General features: G+C 42.2%; 1 protein-coding gene across 2 annotated transcripts; it reads left to right on the top strand.

Moving 5' to 3' along the window:
* Positions 1-870: 870 nt before the first annotated feature.
* On the top strand, positions 871-13,596 carry hmgn3 (high mobility group nucleosomal binding domain 3). Of its 2 annotated transcripts, XM_078212439.1 has the most exons (7): positions 893-1,031; positions 3,253-3,300; positions 3,478-3,504; positions 6,698-6,769; positions 9,980-10,081; positions 11,841-11,940; positions 13,107-13,596. In XM_078212439.1, the coding sequence occupies exons 1-7, from the start codon at positions 1,014-1,016 to the stop codon at positions 13,118-13,120; spliced, it is 381 nt and encodes a 126-aa protein (XP_078068565.1). In that variant the 5' UTR covers positions 893-1,013; the 3' UTR covers positions 13,121-13,596. The 2 variants fall into 2 exon arrangements, with proteins under 2 accessions (XP_078068566.1, XP_078068565.1); XM_078212440.1 differs by lacking the exon at positions 11,841-11,940 and having other exon boundaries at positions 871-1,031.
* Positions 13,597-21,573: the final 7,977 nt, after the last annotated feature.

Below are 21,573 nucleotides of genomic sequence, written 5' to 3'. Positions count from 1 at the left end.
TTGCCTTTCTACTTTCCAAAATCTCCTGAAGGTCCGTCTCTTCAATCCTCCCACTCTTTTTTTAAATTTCTGATCAGCGTCCACATAAACCTCTAAGATGCTTTGGAAATGTTTTTTTTTATTAATGCAAACATGTTGTGCGAGGAGCACTATCAAATTAGGTTACTTTGTTAGACCTGCTGTGAACAAGTATTACTCTTTATATCGCAGCGTGCTACATTATATCAATGGTGGCTGCGTGCATTGTAAAACGATTGAAATTTGTGTCCATAGGACAGAATATACTGAACAACGCCAGGTTACCAATGCGGGAGGGCGGGAGTGGGGGGGTACCCAAAACGTTCAGCCTTTGAAAGGTTTATTCCAACTTAAATATTACGAATATGCTTTACTGAACAATGGCTGTGCCTGTAACATTAGCCAATCTTTCAGCTCAGGAAATGCTGACTGATTCTGTACGTTTCCAGCAGCCCCGCTTAACTGCTGCCAATCTGCAGGATGTTTGCTTTTGAATTCAAAATATCCAAACAGGCAAATGCATTTGCTCTGTGGCGCTGTGATTGGATGTACAAATATAATTGCTCCATGCATAGATTCTGGGTTCAAATAACACTGCCCAGGAGAGGAGGGTTTTTTTGTGTATCAGATTTCCAGCCCCCAAATTTGCAGCAATTTCAAACATAAGAAGCTATAGCTTCTTCCAGACTGACAGGCGGGGGAGCCAATGCCTGGAGCCGCCCTCCTGGCTCCCTCAGCAACGTTCCTCACCCATTGTTCTCTGGCCAATGGAAAGGCAGGACTGGGGAGAGCGGGACGGGGCTAAAGGGGAGTTCCACCACTAGGAAGCCGGGGGCGGGACCAATCTTGCATGTAATTAGCATGATATTATCATCTGATTAGCGAGGTGTTTAGAAATTGAACTGCGCTGTCTGAAACTTGCAACATCGGTGTGGCAGCGTTAGGTTCGACAGTGCATTGCTACAGGCTAACCCGATCCACTTTTTCTTGCAACCATGCCTCCTAAAAGGACGGTAAGTTCGGGCTGCAGGGTCAATTTTTTTGTTTAAATTGCATTTATTTTTTTTAAAATCTGGTAACTCGGATGCGTATGGCGTGTTCCCTTTGGAAAGGGTAAATAGAAATGCGTTGCAACATTCTTTGTACTCATTTTCCAAATTGCTCTTTTTATTATTTAATAAAAAGTTTTAATTTTCGGGCAAACTTTCAGGTAACGAAACTGAAAGTAGTTAAAATTCCAACACGATTTGATGTCCTTCTCCCCTCCATGATGGCTGGAACAAATGAGGTCTTTCTTCACTTCAATATTTCAAATGTTGAACCTGTTTTTTTCTATGTTTCCAGGTGGCTTTGTCCATTCCCCCCCCCCCATTCCTTATAATGTGTATATCATGAATGCAAATGAGAGGATGATAAATTTGCTGTGTCGGTGTTTCGTGCATGTTTTTAAAGGACATTGATGTGTGGAGTGCTTTTTTTTTATTCCTCCTCTTTCGAAGGCTAAAGCCATGTTTGAAACTAATCTCCGCCTGTGGGCTTTTAGCGGAGCCCGTATGTACCTGTCACTCACTCAGTCCCCACTGCCTGCGTGCTCGCTCCCCAGCCCGACTGCGTGCTCGCTCCCGGGATCCCGCCTCACGAGCACCGATGATGCCCGAGGCGGGAGTGAGCATGAAAGGGGGGGGGAGGGGAGCGAGAGAATAGAGGGTAATGAAAGGGCTCACCTAAATGGAAGGAGGTGAGCATTTGAAGGTGGAAGAAGAGTAACAAGAAAGGGATTGATGACATTTCAGGAATTTAGCCATTTTTGGGAAAATGCTAAAGGAGGGAGGTAGTTAATATTGGGGGAGCTGAGGGGAAGATATGGGGGGGAGGGGTAAATAATGTAGGAACAAGATAATGTTTAAGTTTATTAAGTATATTTATTAGTGTCACAGGTAGACTTACATTAACACCACAATGAAGTTACTGTGAAAATCCTCTAGTTGCCACACTTCAGCGACCAACTTATTAATGCCACAAGTAGGCTCACATTAACACCACAATGAAGTTACTGTGAAAATCCGCTAGTCGCCACACTCCGTGCCCCTTTGGGTACAGTGAGGGAGAATTTAGCATGGCCAATGCACCTAACCAGCTTGTCTTTTGGATTGTGGGAGGAAACCGGAGCACCCGGAGGAAACCCATGCAGACACACGGAGTACGTGCACAGTGACCCAAGCCGGGAATCAAGCCCAGGTCCCTGGTGTTGTGAGGCAGCAGTGCCAACCACTGTGCCACCCATGAGGGAGGGAAGTGAGAAATGAAGGGTCTTTGAAATGTGGTGCATGAGGGATGACTTTTGAAAGGCAAACTAAATGGAAGGGTGTGATTATTAATAATATTTGCTAACTTGCAATAGAGTGGGTTTTAAATGGGCCAATTGTCACAGGATGGAATGAGAGCTGGAGTTAGACTAACAGCAAGCATTAAAAGGAGTCTAAAGTTAAAAGTTTATTTATTAGTCACAAGTAAGCCTTACATTAACACTGCAATGAAGTTACTGTGAAATTCCCCTAGTCGCCACACCCTGGCACCTGTTCGGGTTAATACACCTAACCAGTGCGTCTTTCAGATTCAAAATCGGGATTCTCCACCTGGGATGAGAGATTCGTGGATTTATAGAGCAAGAATTAACCTGAACCTTGAGGGGGCAGTTGGTTCAGTGATTTTTATCTCCATCAAAGCTTCAGTCGTTTTCAATTCACGTGTGGTGGGTTTATTTAATGTGGCTGAGAACATTAATACGCTTGGTCTGGATGGGAAGCAGAGGCAAGGAATCAGTCAGTTTCTGGACAGTGCGGAGAAGATGAGGGAACCATCAAAGCAGAAATTATTGCGAGCGCTAGTTACTGTAGGCTGGAGTGCTATCAGTCAATGGATGGGAAGTGTGGGGGAAATCAATTCCGTTAGTAACTGGGAGGTGAGGCAAGGTCCAGTTGTAAGGGAGAGGACAGCTGGTATTTAAAGTCTGTATGTCTATAAACATCTTTGCAGTTTAAATTGGTTGTATTTTTAAAAATGAGTTACTTTAAGTGGCAAAGAAAATATGAGTCATCGGTTTGTGCACACTTTGTTTATGTTGTACTGTCTGGGTGGTACTTCTTTGAAAGAAAACACCAAGAACTCAATTAATTTGCCATTTACAGCTAGACGGGTTTCAAATTAACATTATTTGCAATGTTGTCCTTCCAGGCCCAAAGTGAAGGTGACCAAAAATCTGATACAAAAGTGGCTACGCTGGTGAGAATTTTATTAGGTTTTCTTCCAGATTTACACTTGCATTCTCATAGCTGTTTGATAATGTCTTTAACTTAATAGTTACGGATCCTCCAAAGAATATTTAATGGCAGCAATGCATTATCTTGTTAACCTGTTCAGTGCACCTAGAAAATAAATATTATCCTCCTCCTTTTGCAGCCCAGAAGATCTCTTAGATTGGGACAAGTAAGTAGATTTACAATCCAAATATGATGTGTGTAAATGAGGTGATAAATTGTTGCTCATTTCAGTGTCAATACAGGTGGCTATCCCAAGTGCATTCTGTCTTAATTTTGGGATTTAACTATCCAACAAATGCCTCAATGCTCATGTTTGTTGCATCACGGACAAGTTCATTTTGTTTGTCGGTGTCAATTGGTAAATTACACCCATGACTCATCCTATGGTACCACTCCTGCATTTGATGCATTTAAAAGAAAATGGCTGAGTACCTGGATGTTGGTGAGGAACCTTCCCCAGCACCAGCATATCTGGGGAGTTGGTTAGCTCAGTTGGCTGGATGGCAGGTTTGTGATGCAGAGCAATGCCAACGTCATGGGTTCAATTTCTGTACTGGCTGAGGTTATTCATGAAGGTTTCTCCTTCTCAACTTTGCCCCTTGCCTGAGGTGTGGTGATCCTCAGGTTAAATCACCAGCAGCCAGCTCCTCCCCCCTCCCCCAAAGGAGAGAGCAACCTATGGTCATCTGGGACTGTGGCGACTTTACTTGCTTTATTTGGGTAACATTGCAGGTCCTGTTATTTCACCAAGCGTACGCTGGTATGTGAGAATCCCTGATTGTGTTCCTGGAAAATGATCTTCCCCTGCCGGTGATGTTACTTGCAAATTGTGTTCGTTTCATACTGCTATCATCGCTGTCCTTTGATTTGAGGCTAGCATCCACTCGGTCATGAGTTTCTGCCATTGGTCTTGAATTGCAGGCTGATTCTTGCTCCACTGATCTTTGGGCATATGGGGCAGGATGTCCCAAAAGGTAGTGTGACCTGGGGTGCAGGGTTTTCTTCCTTCTCCTTCCTTCTCTGATTCTCTTCTGCCTCTTCGGCTAGACACCTGGGACTCAGTCTGGTACAGTTTGATGGACAAGTTGTTGCTTTTTTTGAACAATTGGTAGCAAGCTCCTCCAGTTGTTGGCGTCTAAGGGGGGACTCCAGAGTGTCAGTGAAGCATTTTTGTTTTGTCCTTCCCTGAAACTTGTCCATCTGAGAATTCAGGAAACAGGATCAGACAGGGGAGATACCTTTGGCCATCTGGGCACAGTGACCAACCCATCAAATGTGACTTTTCAGAGACACTAGCATTTTCTGGAGGCTTTCCATTGGAATTTCTCTAGCACATGCCAGGTCTCTAGTACAAGAATGTGGTGATTTTTTAAAAAAAAATTATTTCATGGGATGTTGGCATTGCTGGCTCAGCCAGTATTTTTATTGCTGATCCCTAGTTGCCTTTTGAGAAGGTGATGGTGAGCTGCCTTTTTTGAAGTGCTGCACTCCATGTGGTGTAGGTACACCCACAGTGCTGTTAGGGAGTTCCACATTACTGGGTGATGACAACTACTCTGTACACTTGGACTTTGTTGATTTGGCAGAAGTCTTTGTTGTCAAAGATTTGCTTAGTTTGTAGAAGGCTGAGCTAGTGTAGCTAATCTTATGTTGGATTTCATTGTCCATGGAGGTCTTTGAGGGAGGTGGCTGTCAAGGTATGGGAAGGTGTCGATGTATTCCAGAGTGTCTCCTTCACATGTATGGAAGGTGGAATGTTTGGCTAACCAAGTATGGATTGATGAGTTTTGTTTGGGCAACATTACAATATAAAGGGAAAGACTCTTAGTACTGTAGAGGATCAGAAGGACCTTGGGGTCCAGGTCCATAGGACTCTAAAATCGGCCCCGCAGGTGGAGGAGGTGGTTAAGAAGGTGTATGGTGTGCGGGCCTTTATCAATCGAGGGATTGAGTTCAGGAGTCCGGGGACAATGATGCAGCTATATAAGACCCTCGTCAGACCCCACTTGGAGTACTGTGCTCAGTTCTGGTCACCTCATTACAGGAAGGATGTGGAAAAGATTGAAAGGGTGCAGAGGAGATTTACAAGGATGTTGCCTGGATTGAGTGGCCTGCCTTATGAGGATAGGCTGAGGGAGCTCGGTCTTTTTTCCTTGGAGAGACGTAGGATGAGAGGAGACCTAATAGAGGTATATAAGTTGTTGAGAGGCATAGATCGGGTGGACTCTCGGAGGCTTTTTCCCAGGGTGGAAATGGCTGCTATGAGAGGACACAGGTTTACGGTGCTGGGGGATAGGTACAGGGGAAATGTGAGGGGGAAGTTTTTCACACAGAGGGTGGTGGGCGAGTGGAATCGGCTGCCGTCAGTGGTGGTGGAGGCAAACTCAATAGGGTCTTTTAAGAGACTCCTGGATGAGTACATGGGACTTAGTAGGATGGAGGGTTATAGGTAGGCCTGAAAGGTAGGGATATGTTCGGCACAACTTGTGGGGCCGAAGGGCCTGTTTTGTGCTGTAGTTTTTCTATGTTTCTTAACATTCAAGAACAGGCCAAGTTTCTCATATGCAGAATTGAAGAAATGGAGAGTGACTTGCAAATCTGGAGCAGAATGTACACCAACATTGCAGTCACTGATTTCACGGACTTGCATAATGTCATTTATACAAGAGCAATTTCTTCACATCCACTGCATATACTTTTTTGGCTACCTGCTTTGCTGCTCTCGCCTTGTGTCTTATCACCCCATATTCTTGGTCCCCTTTTATTGGCTGTTTCAAATTTTTCCACCTGATGCCTCAATCCACTTGCCACTATTTAGCTCCTGATGTCTTATCCCAAATGTTGAGTGTCTGCTTCAAGTGCTCCTGCAATTATTCTTGGAGAAAAATATAATTATTTCTTCACCTATTTATAAAACCTCAAACATTGTTGGCCTATTCATGTAGCCTCACCTACCTGCACTTCAAAGGAATTATGTTTTTAAACCTCTAGTGCTATTTTTTTGCTTGTCTATACTATTCAGTGACTTTTCATTCAGTACAAACTACCGTATCCTATGTTGCTAAATTTCCTCTTGTATAGTGTAATGGGGCTGTTCAGTTTGGGTAACTGGGATAAAAGGAACATAGGGGCAAAGGCTTATTTTTTCCAAGTTAAATGTAACTATAGAAATATAAAACATTGTGAATGGCTTGATCAAATTACTTATTGATCAGAGCATATTTCTTTTCATGTCCAAAGTTGGACTAACTCTTGAACAGAGAGTTAGGAATCCCCCCTCCCCCCAGATTTACTGAAGTACATTAAGCCAGTGAATGTATGCTTTGTATTTTTGTAATTATTTGCAATTTTTGTTGTAGAACGCTGCTGCTGTTGCTGCTGCAGCCGCGGCGGCTGCGAAAGAAGAGTCCAAACCACAGAAACGTGCCAGGGTGAGAATCTATATTGTTTAAAAGCCGTAACGCTTTGACAACTAATGATTATCCTCTTACAAATTAATGCAATGAATATTTTTAAAGGAGAAAATCATATCCTCGCTCCTCTCCTGACATGCATTGATGTATGGTTCCACTGATCTCTGGTGCCTTCCTCGTATGGTTATTTGTCATGTGAGCCTAAACAGTAATTATATTGGGTTTGTTTAGCCAGGGATGATGTTACAACAGAACCTGATTCTGTCCTTGATTATCTCCTTCTTTACACTTTCCAACACAGCTCATTGTCTGGTCATCCAATAGTGAAAAGGCATCTATTGCATTCTATTTTTCCACCCTGAGGTATGAGGGCATTTTTAGCATCCTGTGTCCAATTAGAACAAAACGTGTCCAATTAGAACAAAACAAAGTACAGAACAGGACCTTCGGCCCTCCAAGACTGTGCCGATCATGGTGCCCTTACTAAAGTTTTTTTAAAAATCTTCTGCCCTTACTCGGTTCATATCCCTCTATTTCCTTCCTATTCATGTACCCTTCCAGATGCCTCTTAAATGTTGCTAATGTGTCTGCTTCCACCACCTCCTCTGGCAACACGTTCCAGGCACCCACCACTCTCTGCCTGATAAACTTCTCCCGCACATCTCCCTTAACCTTTCCTCCTCTCACCATGAACCTGTGCCCCCTTGTAATTGACACTTCCACCCTGGGGAAAAGCCTCTCATAATTTTGTAGGCCTCTATCAGGCCTCCCCTCAGCCTCCGTCTTTCCAGTGAAAGCAATCCTAGTTTATTCAACCTCAACCTCTCCTCCTAGGCAACATCCTGGTGAACTTTCTTTGCACTCTCTCCAAAGCTTCCACATCCTTCTGGTAGTGTGGTGACCAGAACTGCATGCAACACTCCAAATGTAGCCGAACCAAGGTCTTGAAGAGCTGCAGCATGATTTCCCAACTCTTGTACTCAGTGCCTCGACTATGAAGGCAAGCATGCCGCATACATGCGGCACGGTAGCACAGTGGTTAGCACTGCTGCTTCACAGCTCCAAGGTCCCGGGTTCGATTCCCGGCTCGGGTCACTGTCTGTGTGGAGTTTGCACATTCTCCTCGTGTCTGCGTGGGTTTCCTCCGGGTGCTCCGGTTTCCTCCCACAGTCCAAAGATGTGCGGGTTAGGTTGATTGGCCAGGTTAAAAAATTGCCCCTTAGTGTCCTGGGATGTGTAGGTTAGAGGGATTAGTGGGTAAAATATGTGGGGGTAGGGCCTGGGTGGGATTGTGGTCGGTGCAGACTTGATGGGCCGAATGGCCTCCTTCTGCACTGTAGGGTTTCTATGATTCTATGATGCCTTCATAATCACCTGTGTTACCACTTTTGGGGAACTGTGGACCTACACGCCCAGATCCCTACGAACAGGAATAGGCTATTCTGCCCCTTCAGCCTGTTCAATAAGGTCATGGCTGATGTGGCTGCAGCCCTAACACTATCCTGTCTATTCCTGATAGCCTGAGATTCTGGACTAACAAGAGAATCACTTGCCTTATGACCCTGCCTGAATTCCACAAACTCTTAACCCTCAAGACAAAATAAAATTTTCCTCATCTCTGTCTTAAATGGGAGGGAGACTCCAACATGTATTGAGTTTGAAGCTTTTGTTTTTGGATGGTCATGGGCCACACATACTGGTAGTGCAGTTAGCCACTAAACCCTTAAACTATAAATATTGTATGTTCTGGAATTGTAATCTATCTGGCATTCAGAATGCTATTGAAGGTTTCCCTCCATTATTATTGTCAGTGAAGAGTTTGGAGCATATCAAAGAAGCAATTGTACCCTCATCTCTCAAGAGTGACCTGTGCAGCAGTATAATATGACGATGAATGTTCCTGACTCAATCTTGTCATAAGTTCTTTCATTGCAGAGTAACACATTGGCTGGCATTTTACGACCTTGCTCGGGCAAGGCTTGTAAAATCCCACCCGAGACCAACGGAGAATTCCGTTCTGCGAGCTGTGCCTGCTCCGATTCCGGGATGGGCGTAAAATTCCGGTCATTGTCTTCATGCTTAGAACTTATTAACTTCCACACAAATGTCAGTTCATTCATACTGACTTCTGTTGCTATGCAATGGAGGAAATGGTACAAAATGAATTGGTAGTGTCTCCTAAAGACGAAAACCTCATGCTGATTGGGGGGAAAAATAGTGTGTCGTGTTTAAATCTGTCACTAGCATTTTGAAAGAAGCAAAGTCTAGATTGGACATTTTGTTTAAGATGGTTCGTTGGTGTCAAAATGTGTGCCCTTTTCCCCAGAATCTATATTCTAAAGGAGTAGAAAGTTGGAGGTTCAAGTGAGAGAGCCAGTTGATCAACATGTTTTATTTTAAAATACTTAAATCTTAAAAGAGTTTAGGGTATAGAGTATAACAGAAATCCTGTTGTCATTGGTCCAGCAACTTTTTACCACATACAAAGCATTTCTTTTTTTCCCTCCCAGTGATGGAGTTTAATAAAGGTCACTGATAAACTTGTATGCTACTGGAGCTTTCTATTTCCTTTTGTACAGTCCACCCCTGCAAGTCTATAAAGGCCTTTGGGCAGACAATGCCCTATTGGTTTTCATCAGTGTACATAAACTGCTTATTTTGTCTCCCCTTATCCTAAAGGGACCCAGAGCATATTTTCCATGGCTCGGATGTCTTTGTATATCCTGACCAGAATTTTACATTGGTTGCCCTTGGGCAATGTGCTCTGTAAGGCTCAATATGAATGCTGTGATTTTATAATTCTACTCCAGATCCTAAGTTTCTTTACTGCTGCCATATATTGTGCAGAAGGAACCTGTGAACAGTATCCTCAAATAAATACTTTTCCTGTGTGGCATCCTAACGCCATTTAGTTGATGATTCTGAGATTTATTGCATTGGCCTCATCACTTTTCACTTCAGTGTCAGTATGGTGCGAAATATATCTACCTAGTCAATCGTGATATTGGTCAGTAAATTTACTGTTATACTGTGATGTGCAACTTGAACAGTTTGCAGCATCAGAAACTGCAGCATATCCTGAACTACCTGTGCATGGGTGACATGTAACTTGATGTCCATAACCAATAAATTCTCTATACAGTGAAATTCTTGGTGAACCGTATGGTATTTGTGTCATGTTGTTTGAAATACAGACTTTCAGGACCATTTGATCTCTTTAAATTGTAGAAGCTTTCACCGAAGCCCAAGAAACAGCCCAGAGGGAAAGAGAAGAAAGTAGCTAAGGAAGAAGTTGCACCTGCTGAAAATGGGGAAACAAAACCTGACGAGGTACAATTTGAGTGCGATGTGCTCTCTTTTTAAAAAGTTATATTTTTCAAAAAGTGAATTAAGGGCAGATTGTATTTAACTGATTCGATTGATGAGGGTTAATTAGCAGTTAATGTGGTCTGCATGGACTTCCAAAAGGCATTTGATAACCTGCCACATTACAGATTTATCAGCAAAGTTGGAGCCCATGGAATGCAGCATAGATGCACAGTTGGCTGAGTGGCTGTGAACAGAATACTGGTCAATGATTTGTTTTATGGGCTGGAGGATGACGTGAATAATGAGGTTCCCCATGGATCGCTATTAGGATCACTACTTTTCTTGAGCTATGTCCAAGAGGGCAGCACAGTGGTTAGCACATGCTGCCTCACAGCATCAGGGACCCGGCTTCGATTCCCAGTTTGGATCACTGTCTGTGTGGAGTCTGCACGTTCTCCCCCTGTCTGTGTGGGTTTCCTCTGGGTGCTCCGGTTTCCTCCCACAGTCCAAAGATGTGTGGATTAGGTGGATTGGCCATGCTTAATTGTCCCTTCGTGTCAGGGGGACTATCTTGGGTACATGTATGGGGATAGGGCCTGGATGGGATTGTGGTCGGTGCAGACTTGCTGTGCCGACTGGCCTCCTTCTGCGCATAAACTTGGGTGCACAAGCCACAATTTCATAGTTTCCAAATGACACAAACGTGGAAGTGTTGTGAACTGTGAGGGGGCAGTGGTAGACTTTAAGGGGACCTGGCCAGGTTTGTGAAATCAGCAGACATGTGGCAAATGAAAGGGTGCAGGAGCAGACGAACCTGAGTAAGGATGCACGAATTGTTGAAAGTGTTAGGGCAGGTTGAGAAAGGCATACGGGAACCTGGCCTTTTATAAGTAGGAGCTTAAGAATTTTTTTTGTTTGTTTTTATTCCAATTCAATCAAATCAAGTCCAATTCAGAGTCTCAACAAGTTGAGACATTCCCAATCCAAGCTGACAAGACAGGGCTCTCGCCTCCTGTCTTGGCTTGATCTACATGATCCAAGCTGATTGGAGTAGGTATAGCTCCTCCTCCAAAACCTGATCTCATTTGCATCTTAGCCAAAAGGCCAAGTTGCCGCTTTTTAAAAATTGCTTCAAATGAAGCTAAAATGTAACCTAATGACTTTAACCAAGTACAGCATGTCGATACTACACTTGATACAAAAGCAAGGAAGTTATGGTGAACCTTTTGAGCCATTGTTTTATAAAGTATTGTGTCCAATTCTGGGGACCGCTCCACACTCTCAGGATGTGAAGACATTGGAGTGGGGTGTCATCAGATGCATAGATAGATGGTGATGCTGGGATTGTTCTCTTTATAGAAGATTAAGAGGCGATTTAATCGAGTTTTTAAAAACATGAGTCTGGACAGAATAAATAAGGAAAATCTGTTCCCATTGGGAGAAGGGTTGAGAATCAGCGGACATTTATTTGAGGTGAATTGCAAAAGAAACACGGGTGACTTGCGAAACTTTATTGCGCAGCGAATAGGTAGGATCTGGAAAGCACTGCCTGAGTGTTGTTGAGGCAGATTTAATCATGGCTTTCAAAGGAAAACTGCATGATTATCTGAAGAGGAAAAAAATGCAGGGCTACGGGGGAATAAGGCAGGGGTGTGTGTGAGTCTAATGAGTTGCTCTGTACATGACAGTCTGAATAGCCTCCTTTCATGTAGTAACAGTCTTGTGATTCTGTAAAACTTAATTTCTTGTTCAGGTTTTTCCTTTTTGCTAACAATTGCAGATCCACGTCTCTCGACCCTCAGTTAGTGTCACTTCAGCTAGAGGTACCCCACCTCACTCACTGTCGGTGAAAGGACAGGTTGAAACAGTGGCAGTTAAGGGTATGAAAGTGTGTGCAGTGTATATTAAATGGTGTGCTGTAGTTGGCTATTTTTTTGAGTGCAGTGTTTCTGCCATTTTCAGTCTTGCATCGAACTGGCTAATAGGTGTGTGCCTATGTGTGTAATAATTATGTATCAAATGATTAATATTGCCCTGAAGGTAGAAGGGTAATAAGCTAGTATTGTTATAAACTTTCAATCTGGTTTCTGTTCCATCCATGGACGGTTGCTTTCACAGTGCCTTGTATATTGCACAACAGTACTAAAGGTGATGCTATTTCTAACATTGTGTGCGCTAACCTGACAATTCAACTATTTCAGTTCATGTTACAGGCCACTTGTAAAGGCGACTTTATAATCTGAGCATAACTAAAACTTCTGTGGAGTTTGCACGTTATCCCTGTGTCCGGGTGCTCCAGTTTCCTCCCACAGTCCAAAGATGTGCTGGTTAGGTGGATTGGCCATGCTAAATTCTCCCTCAGTGTACCCGAACAGGCGCCGGAGTGTGGCGACTAGGGGATTTTCACCGTAACTTCATTGCAGTGTAATGTAAGCCTACTTGTGACACTAATAAATAAACTTTAAATAAGACGCTAGAAAATTCAATTGGCTAAAACAAAGAAAATTAGTCTTGTCTGCAATGGCCACCTAGCATCCACAAAGTAAAGGATCCTACATTTACAGATGGCCTCACTGTATCAAACTGTGGACTTGCATTATTTGTACATGGTGTGTATCTTTCTTTTTCACCTTATTAATAATTGGCTCTGTCATAGATTTTGGTTTTTCAAAGTAGCCTTGATGTATGCGATACAAAGACAGCATGTGCATTAACATGCAGTTCTGGTTCTTTGGAGTAGGAGTAGGTATAACTTGAGCGCTGCTTCACTCTGCTCCTGAGCTGTGTAGATTGCATTGTCTAGTATGCGCAGTGTCTTGCACTTATTGGTGGCCCGTTAAAAGAGAGCATTGAATATACCATTTTTAACCCTTTGAAGCAGTGTGAAAGTAGCCTTCGAACCAGCTCAAGTGGGTATCACTCATATAGTGAAATGCGATTTTACTGACTGGAAATTATGAAAGCAAAAAAAGACCCATGTCAGATTCCCTGTAAACTAGTTAGTTAAATGTTTACAATTGTCTAATTAAACTATCTTTGTTTCTAGGAACAGAAAACTGAATCTGCAAGCGATCAGAATGACTGAAGATCTGGCATTGTCTTCAGTTGATTTTTATGTACCACTTGTAGAATTGAAAATATTTTTATCAAGTATTTTGTAAATGCAAATATTTTTAGGATTAGTACACTTATGCTGAACGACATTGAGAAAACCTGAACATCTTTAGGAAATTGGGATATTTGTAACTTTGCAAAAGAACAATGATTTTGCAATTGGAAAGATTTTACATTGTTTTCTCTTGATAACTTGGATATTTGTTTCATGGGCTTTTAAGTTTGGAAATGTTGGCTTTACTGCTTTTCGTGATTGCAATTCTACATTCAATCTTAGTTTCACTTTTTTTTGAATGTTTTTGTAAAGCAATAATTCAGTGGTGAATTGTGCTAAAAGTTGATATGGGTGAGTGACGATGTGACCACCTGTTTGGTTTGTGATGTCTGCTTTGTAATAAACAGTTCTTCTGTTTATTATAGAATATTTGTTTAAAAAACAGTTTATTTTGTCTGGATACCATTTTTTTTCTCTGAAAAAGTTAACATCAAAGATGATGAATGTATGCATTCTTACATTTTTTGGATGCTAAATCAATAATGATGTGAACTTGTTTTAAGGAGGGTAATGTTTAGTTCTGTTTTCTCCCTGGCCAAATAATATCCATGGATATGCAAGTTGTCCCAACAGATTATTTAAAGTAATAACTCCCAATAGGATCCAGCTCAGCTGCCCCAACAATTGGAGAATGAGAGCCTGAACAGGAGAACAATCAAAATAATTGAGTTTGAGGTGACCAAAGGCATGGAGGTTTCGGGCAGAGAGATCTTGCAGTTTCTGATCGTAAAGCAGCATCTTAACCAGTTAAACATATCCACAATATTCTTGATTTTTGTAGAAGAATAATGCTTATGTTTACATCCAATTAATAATAGGATACCGATGCCATGTACAGCCAGGAAGATGATGCTCATTAAGCATATAAGTCTTGAGATTAGAGTTCCAGTTCTTGGTGAAAGGAACCATGCCACTTAAGTAGAGGAAACCAAACCATTTTTTTATTCACACCATTAGAACTTAATTGTCATTCTGTTTGCCCTGTGACTAATGTTCTTGTACAACATTTTGCTTATTCTTCATGGGGCCTTGATGTTGAGGACAGCTACTGTCAACGTTTTACATCCATATCTGGATGTATTTAGAGCCAAGTTATTCTGATGGAATCTGAGCTGAGTTCTAGGTAGATGCTGCTTTGAAGTACTATTGTTGATAGTTTACCACATCAGCCGCCCCCCCAGTCATCACTGAAGTTAAGTAACTAGGTGAGAATTGTCCTGCTTTTTTGTCAGATGGACACCAGTATTTTACCAATCTATAGGCAATGTTAACTGTATGGGAGTAGCCTGGCTCCAGTACAAGTGTTGCATTTGTTAAGATACGTTGTTGGGCACAGGGCTTTTGTTTCAGAAAATTGTGTTTTTTCCCCTTTTAATGGATGAAAAATTCAAAGGGAGTTCTAGCAAAATTTGATTGTCTTTAGCATGTGGTCTGCTATGCCACTGGAGGCTAAAATAGTTGTTCTGCTAAATTTCTATGTAGCAGGAGTCTTTATTTGAGGAAATATTTGGTTAAAGCCAATTTGTGATGCTATTAAGTAGTTTTGACATTTTTTCTACATTTTTCAAGTTCCTGTACAGCTAATAAGTTTTAGTCTGATTCCCTGCAATTGGTGTTTTAGTTTCAACACAACTAAGCTTTTTAGGAAAAATGTTCCCAGCAAATTTTGTGTGCTGAATTGGGCCATGTCTCACTAGACTTCTTGCTGATCTGTTGACCTCTGACCCATTGATGCTGGCTTAAATTGGCAAATGCATACTTTGTTTTCTAGTAACATGCTCCCATGACAAATCCTCTTGTCCCCTTCCATTTTGTGGCAAAATATTGCTCTGATCTGAACTGAGATCCTGGCTGAACTAACTAAAAGGTCCCAGCTCTGAGAGCTTGAGTTGGCAGCAGTTGAAAGTTTGCCTTCCAAATGATGCGATTAGATTGAACACATTCACATCAGCTGAGAAATCATAAATGGGATTTGGCTTAAATGATCAACTGACAAAAGGAACTGCAAGGTAACTAGGGTGACCTCACACTAGATGTACCCAAATGTCCCTTGATTCTACTGGGATAACTTTGAATAGTGCCAAAAAAAGTTGACTTTACCTTGATGACATACCAACCAACTCCAGTTGCACACCCACAATTAATCAAAGTTTTGGCCCTGATGTTAGCCTCTTGCCATCAGCATGCATCACAGAACTGAGGTATTAACTGAGGAACCCAACTGCTTAGTGTGGTTGCAAATTCTTCCTTTAATCTTTGAGAAGCTATCCCATTTGTTCATATGCCTATGACTGCAATACCAGAGTACAACCTCCATAGTTTCAAGCCTGTATACTTGGGTCCTAATCAAGGCACCAGGTGATTTTGAAGAAGGAGAGGTGCGTTTTCCACAGCCTGACTGGAGGATCCAGCAATTTTTTTTCTCTTGAGGAGAAAATACTGATTATTGTCCTTTCCCAGGTTCTCATGTGCAGAGGAAGTTTGGGACAAATTCCTGGTCTTTATATTCTTTAATCGGTACCGTGGCTGATCATAGCTGGGCATCATAAGGTTGGAAATAGGACCTTGATGCCCACACATGAGAACTTTTGGAGACTAGTATTATGTATCCACAATGGCTGTATGAAGTTGGCCAATCTAATAGAGCCACTTTTCATCCCCCAGTAAAGTTGAAAATTACTCCTTTTGGCTCAATAATCCTGCCTGCTACAACATTCCAAACACTGATCAGTTTTTGAGTAAAGCCATTCTCATTCTTCACTTAATGAAAATAAATGTAAAACTTTGACTTCATCTCAAGTCAAAGCAAAATACTGCGGATGCTGGAAATCTGAAATAAAAACAGAAATTGCTACAGAAACTCAACAGGTCTGCCAATATCTATGCATAGAAACTGAGTTAATATTTTGTGTCTAAATGACCCTTCTACTGATATGTTCAGTTATGTAGAAGGGTTATTTAGACTCAAACCCCTAACTTGGTTTCTCTCTCCATAGATACTGGCAGACCTGCTGAGTTTATCCAGCATTTTCTGTTAATATATTAAATTCATGTTTTTTGGTTTTATATTCTGGTTTAATTTGAAGTAATGCTGTGGATTTATTACAATAACTTGATGAGGTTTCCCCCTTAATTTCCTTCTATAGCATTGATAAATAATTACAGTAAATCAAAATTGATAAATGGGAATAGTCCCTGACACTGGGGAATCTCACTAACTGGCATTGGATATTCTGGGTAATATGTCCACCAATATCCAAGCAGAGCCCTTCAAACCTTTTCTTTAGGCAATATTTGAATGAATTCTTAATATCTTATTGCTCAGAACAGTTATGCCATTAGACTGATCTCTTGGACAGATCACAGAAATACAAAATTGGACAACTTATTGAGTTCACTGAGGGGAAAATCAGGTCAGATAGAGAGTTTGCAGGAACATACAGTCCATTCATTGAATTGTGATTGTACTACATCAACCCAAAGTGAAAGTTTTGACAGAATACAACTGCTGATGTCAGAAAGAGAAAGGTCAGCATTAGTGCCATACAATTGTCAGGTACAGGTTTCATGTGATGCATGACACGTGTAAACTAGACTGCAATTTATTTTGGAGGGCGTAGCTGTTGTGTGGAGTATTAAAAGGGGATTGTGTTGCTGAATTTATTACATTTAGTCCTTCATTTTTTATTTTGTAGATTATAGTCCCATTTTTTCAATCCTTACATTTATGGCTCCCTATAGTCTTCAGCCTCTGCTAATGACACATTGTGATCAGCTACTTGGGTTGTATCAGTGACCATTTTCCCTTCTGTTCTGCAAAGATGAAGCAAGGGCCTATTTCAAGCTTTACTCGAACAGTCCCATATCTGAATTCATGCTATACAGCCCGTGAAACAGCATGTGAGAAGAACCTATTTACCAGCAAAATGAATAAATGTCAACAAAAATCTGCATTTTTATTATTTATCAAACACAATTTGACAATGAGCTACATAAGGGGGAATGTTGAGTAGTTGACCAAAGGTTGGTCAAAGAGGTAGATTTTTAAGGATTGTCTTAAATACGAAAAGTGGCAGAGAAGTTTAGGGAGGGAATTCCAGAGTTTAGGACTTTGGCAATTGAAGACATGATGTAGTAGGACGTGATGCCATGGAGTGATTTTAAAAATGAGTGAGAATTTTAAAATCAAGCTTTTGCTTCACTGGAAGCCATTTTTAGGTAACGGTTACTCTCAAAGCTAAAAAAGTTGGTCACATACAAAGAGTGATGGAGGAAATAGGTAATTCAATATACTGCCAAATTGCCAATTACTAAAGGTAACTTCTCAGGCTGCATAGTTTCAACAACGAATGCTAATCTGTCAAGAACATCACAGATTGAAACCCAATCCCTCAGCCCCAAACTGTTTTTGGAGAATCCCAACTAAATGAGAATCTTGTTGGTCTCTCTGTTAAGATTTTAAACAGTGCTATCAGACCAATATCGAAATAACTTAATTATTCAATGCATGTTTTTTTAACTATCCTAACAGTGTGTAGTTTTCACGAAAGTGCACAATCTTAAATTGACTTCTGAAAGATAGTGTTACATTTATAAAATTATCATCTTTTGGGACTTTGTCTTTAAGGTAGGAAAATAGGAGCAGTAGGCAATTTGGCCCCTCAAGATTGCTTCACCATTTAACTATATCACGGTTGATCTTGCAGTTTAACACTATCTCCCTGTTTTCCTTGAGGTCTTTGTTATCTTAGACATTTATCAACCTCTGCTTTGAACATACTCAGTATCTGAGCCTCCACAGCCCTTTAGGTTAGAGAATGCAAGAGATTCTCCACCCTCCTAATCTCAGACCTAAATGGCCTACCCTTTATTCTGAGGCCGTGCCCTTGGTTCTAGAACCCCCCCCCCCCCCCCCCCCCCCCGCCAACCAGGTGGAACATCCTTCCTGCATTGGCCTGTTGAGCCCAGTAAGAATTTTGTATACTCCAATGGGATCACCTCTCATTCTCCTAAGCTGTAGAGAATTAAGGCCGAGTCTCCTCAATCATTCTTCAGGACAATCTCACTATCAGAGATCAGTCTGGTGAACCTTTGTTGGGCAGCACGGTGATGAGCACTGCTGCCTCAGCACCAGGGACCCAGGTTTGATTTCTGGCTTGGGACCTAGGTGTGCAAGTCCACAAATCCTTGAAGGTGGCAACACAGGTGGTGAAGAAGGCATATGGTATGCTTGCCTTTATAGGACGGGGTATACAGTATAAAAGCTGGAGTGATGATGCAGCTGTATAGAACACTGGTTAGGCCACATTTGGAGTACTGCGTCCAGTTCTGATCGCCGCACTACCAGAAGGATGTGGAGGCGTTAGAGTGCAGAGAAGGTTTACCAGGATGTTGCCTGGTATGGAGGGTCTTCGCTATGAGGAGAGATTGGGTAAACTGGGGTTGTTCTCCCTGGAAAGACAGAGAATGAGGGGAGATCTAATAGAGGTGTACAAGATTATGAAGGGGATAGATAGGGTGAACGGTGGGAAGCTTTTTCCCAGATCAGAAGTGACGATCACGAGGGGTCATGGGCTCAAGGTGAGAGGGGCGAAGTATAACTCAGATATTAGAGGGATGTTTTTTACACAGAGGGTGGTGGGGGCCTGGAATGCGCTACCAAGTAGGGTGGTGGAGGCAGACACGCTGACATCGTTTTAAGACTTACCTGGATAGTCACATGAGCAGCCTGGGAATGGAGGGACACAAACGATTGGTCTAGTTGGACCAAGGCGCGGCACAGGCTTGGGGGGCCGAAGGGCCTGTTTCCTGTGCTGTACTGTTCTTTGTTCTTTTTGGGTAACTGCGGAGTCTGCACGTTCTCCCTGTGTCTGCTTGGGTTTCCTCTGGGTGCTCTGGTTTCCCCCCACAGTTTGAAAGACGTGCTGGTTAGAAGCCTTGGCCATACTAAATTCTTCCTCAGTCTATCTAAACAGGTGCTGGAGTGTGGTGACTAGGGGATTTTGTGGAATACTACAATAACTTCATTGCAGTGTGAATGTAAGCCAACTTGGGATTAATAAATAAACTTTACTCCCTCTATTGCAAGTGTATCCTTCCTTAAGTAAGGAGACCAAAACTGTGCACAATACTTCAGCTGTGGTCTCACCAAGGTGCTATACAACTGCAGCAAAATGTCTTTACTCCTACACTCATACACCCTTGCAATAAAGGCTAACATATTATTTGCCTTCTGAATTGTTTGTTTTGCACCTGCATGTTAGTTTTCAATGACTAGTGAACAAGAACACCGAGGTCACTTTGGATGTGAACACTTCCTAATCACTCCCCATTTAAGAAATATCTGCATTTCTGTTTGTCCTACCAAAGTGGAAAACTTCACACTTTTACACATTCTATTCCATCTGCCATGTTCTTGCCCACTCACCTAGTCTGTAAATCCCCTTGAAGCCTCTTTGCATCCTCCTCACAACACATTCCCACAAGGTTTGTGTCATCAGCAAACTTGGAAACATTACATTTGATGCCCACATCCATATCATTGAAATAGATTGTGAATAGTTAGGGCCCAAGCACTGTTCCTTGTCACATCCTGCCAACCCGAGAATGATCCATTTATCCCGACTCTCTGTTTCCTGTTCGTTAACCAATTCTGACTCCATGCCAGTATATTAGCTACAATTTTGTGTGCTAGTTTTGCTTACTTACCTGTGTGGACCTTATCGAAAGCCATCTAAAAATCCAAATACACCACATCCACTAATTCCCCCTTATCTGTCCTAGTAACGTCCTCAGAAAAAAACAACAGTATGTCGAACATGATTTACTTTTCATGAATCCTCTACCCAATCTCACCATTATTTTCTAAGTGCCTGGTTTTCAAATTCTTCAGAATAGACTCCAGCATTTTACCTCACACCGATGTCAAGCCAAGAAGTCTCTAGTTCCCTGTGTTCTCTCTCTCCCTTTAACTAGTGGAGTTACATTTCCAGTCTGCAGGCACTATTCCAGAATCTATAGAATTTTGAAAGATGATCACCAATGTATCCACAGCCACCTCTGGGATGTAGATCATTAAGTCCAGGGGGAACTTGGAGGGGGCCATGTGACCTGTTAACAAGCCAAGGATGGTTTAATCATTAGATATCAAAGGGGGCCCAGATAGTTTTACTGGGAAAAAAATGTGTGAAAATGTTCCCAACTGTGATTAAATTTATTCCTGGAAGTTTTACCACAGGACTTACCCCGAGGCTGCACCCATTAGTTAGCCAACACATTCATCCTTGTGTCACACAGCCTTCCGACACCAAAGCAAAAAGACTAATTCCCCACTGGATCAAGCTTCACTGTCGGCCAAACAACTTTTTGTCCCTCATTTTCAATAGATTTATATGTGGTAAAGAGAAATGTTCAAATATATATTTTAATGTGTCTGTAGTTTTCTCTCCAGGGTGGCACACAGCAGTCTTACAGTGAATGTCTTTTTGTGGTTTTGTGAGAGGGAGGTCATGCCTCACTAACCTGGTGGAGCTTTTTGAAGAAGTGACCAGAATAGTTGACGAGGGAAGGGCCGTGGATGTTGTCTATATGGACTTTAGTAAAGCGTTTGACAAAGTCCCTCATGGTAGGCTGGTGAAAAAGGTTGGATCTCATGGGATAAAGGGGGAGGTGGCTAGATGGGTGGAGAACTGGCTTGGTCACAGAAGACAGAGGGTGGTAGTGGAAGGGTCTTTTTCCGGCTGGAGGCCTGTGACTAGTGGTGTTCCGCAGGGCTCTGTATTGGGACCTCTGCTGTTTGTGATTTATATGAACGATCTGGAAGAAGGTGTAACTGGGGTGATCAGTAAGTTTGCGGACGACACAAAATTGGCAGGACTTGCAGATAGTGAGGAGCATTGTCGGAAGCTACAGAAGGATATAGATAGGCTGGAAATTTGGGCAAAGAAATGGCAGATGGAGTTCAATCCTGATAAATGCGAAGTGATGCATTTTGGTAGAAATAATGTAGGGAGGAGCTATATGATAAATGGCAGAACCATAAAGGGTGTAGATACGCAGACGGACCTGGGTGTGCAAGTCCACAGATCCTTGAAGGTGACGTCACAGGTGGAGAAGGTGGTGAAGAAGGCATATGGCATGCTTGCCTTTATAGGACGGGGCATAGAGTATAAAAGTTGGGGTCTGATGTTGCAGATGTATAGAACGTTGGTTCGGCCGCATTTGGAATACTGCGTCCAGTTCTGGTCGCCACACTACCAGAAGGACATGGAGGCTTTGGAGAGAGTACAGAGGAGGTTTACCAGGATGTTGCCTGGTATGGAGGGGCTTAGTTATGAGGAGAGAT

Source organism: Mustelus asterias, chromosome 5 (assembly GCF_964213995.1).
Source record: "Mustelus asterias chromosome 5, sMusAst1.hap1.1, whole genome shotgun sequence".
Lineage (NCBI taxonomy): Eukaryota > Metazoa > Chordata > Chondrichthyes > Carcharhiniformes > Triakidae > Mustelus > Mustelus asterias.
This window is presented reverse-complemented; position numbering and strand designations above follow the sequence as displayed.

Excerpts from the sequence above, each read along its gene's own strand:
- hmgn3 (XM_078212439.1), top strand. Across the intron at positions 3,505-6,697 it reads GATCTCTTAGATTGGGACAA|AACGCTGCTGCTGTTGCTGC; the intron begins GTAAGTAGATTT and ends TTTTTGTTGTAG. Across the intron at positions 10,082-11,840 it reads GGGAAACAAAACCTGACGAG|ATCCACGTCTCTCGACCCTC; the intron begins GTACAATTTGAG and ends TAACAATTGCAG.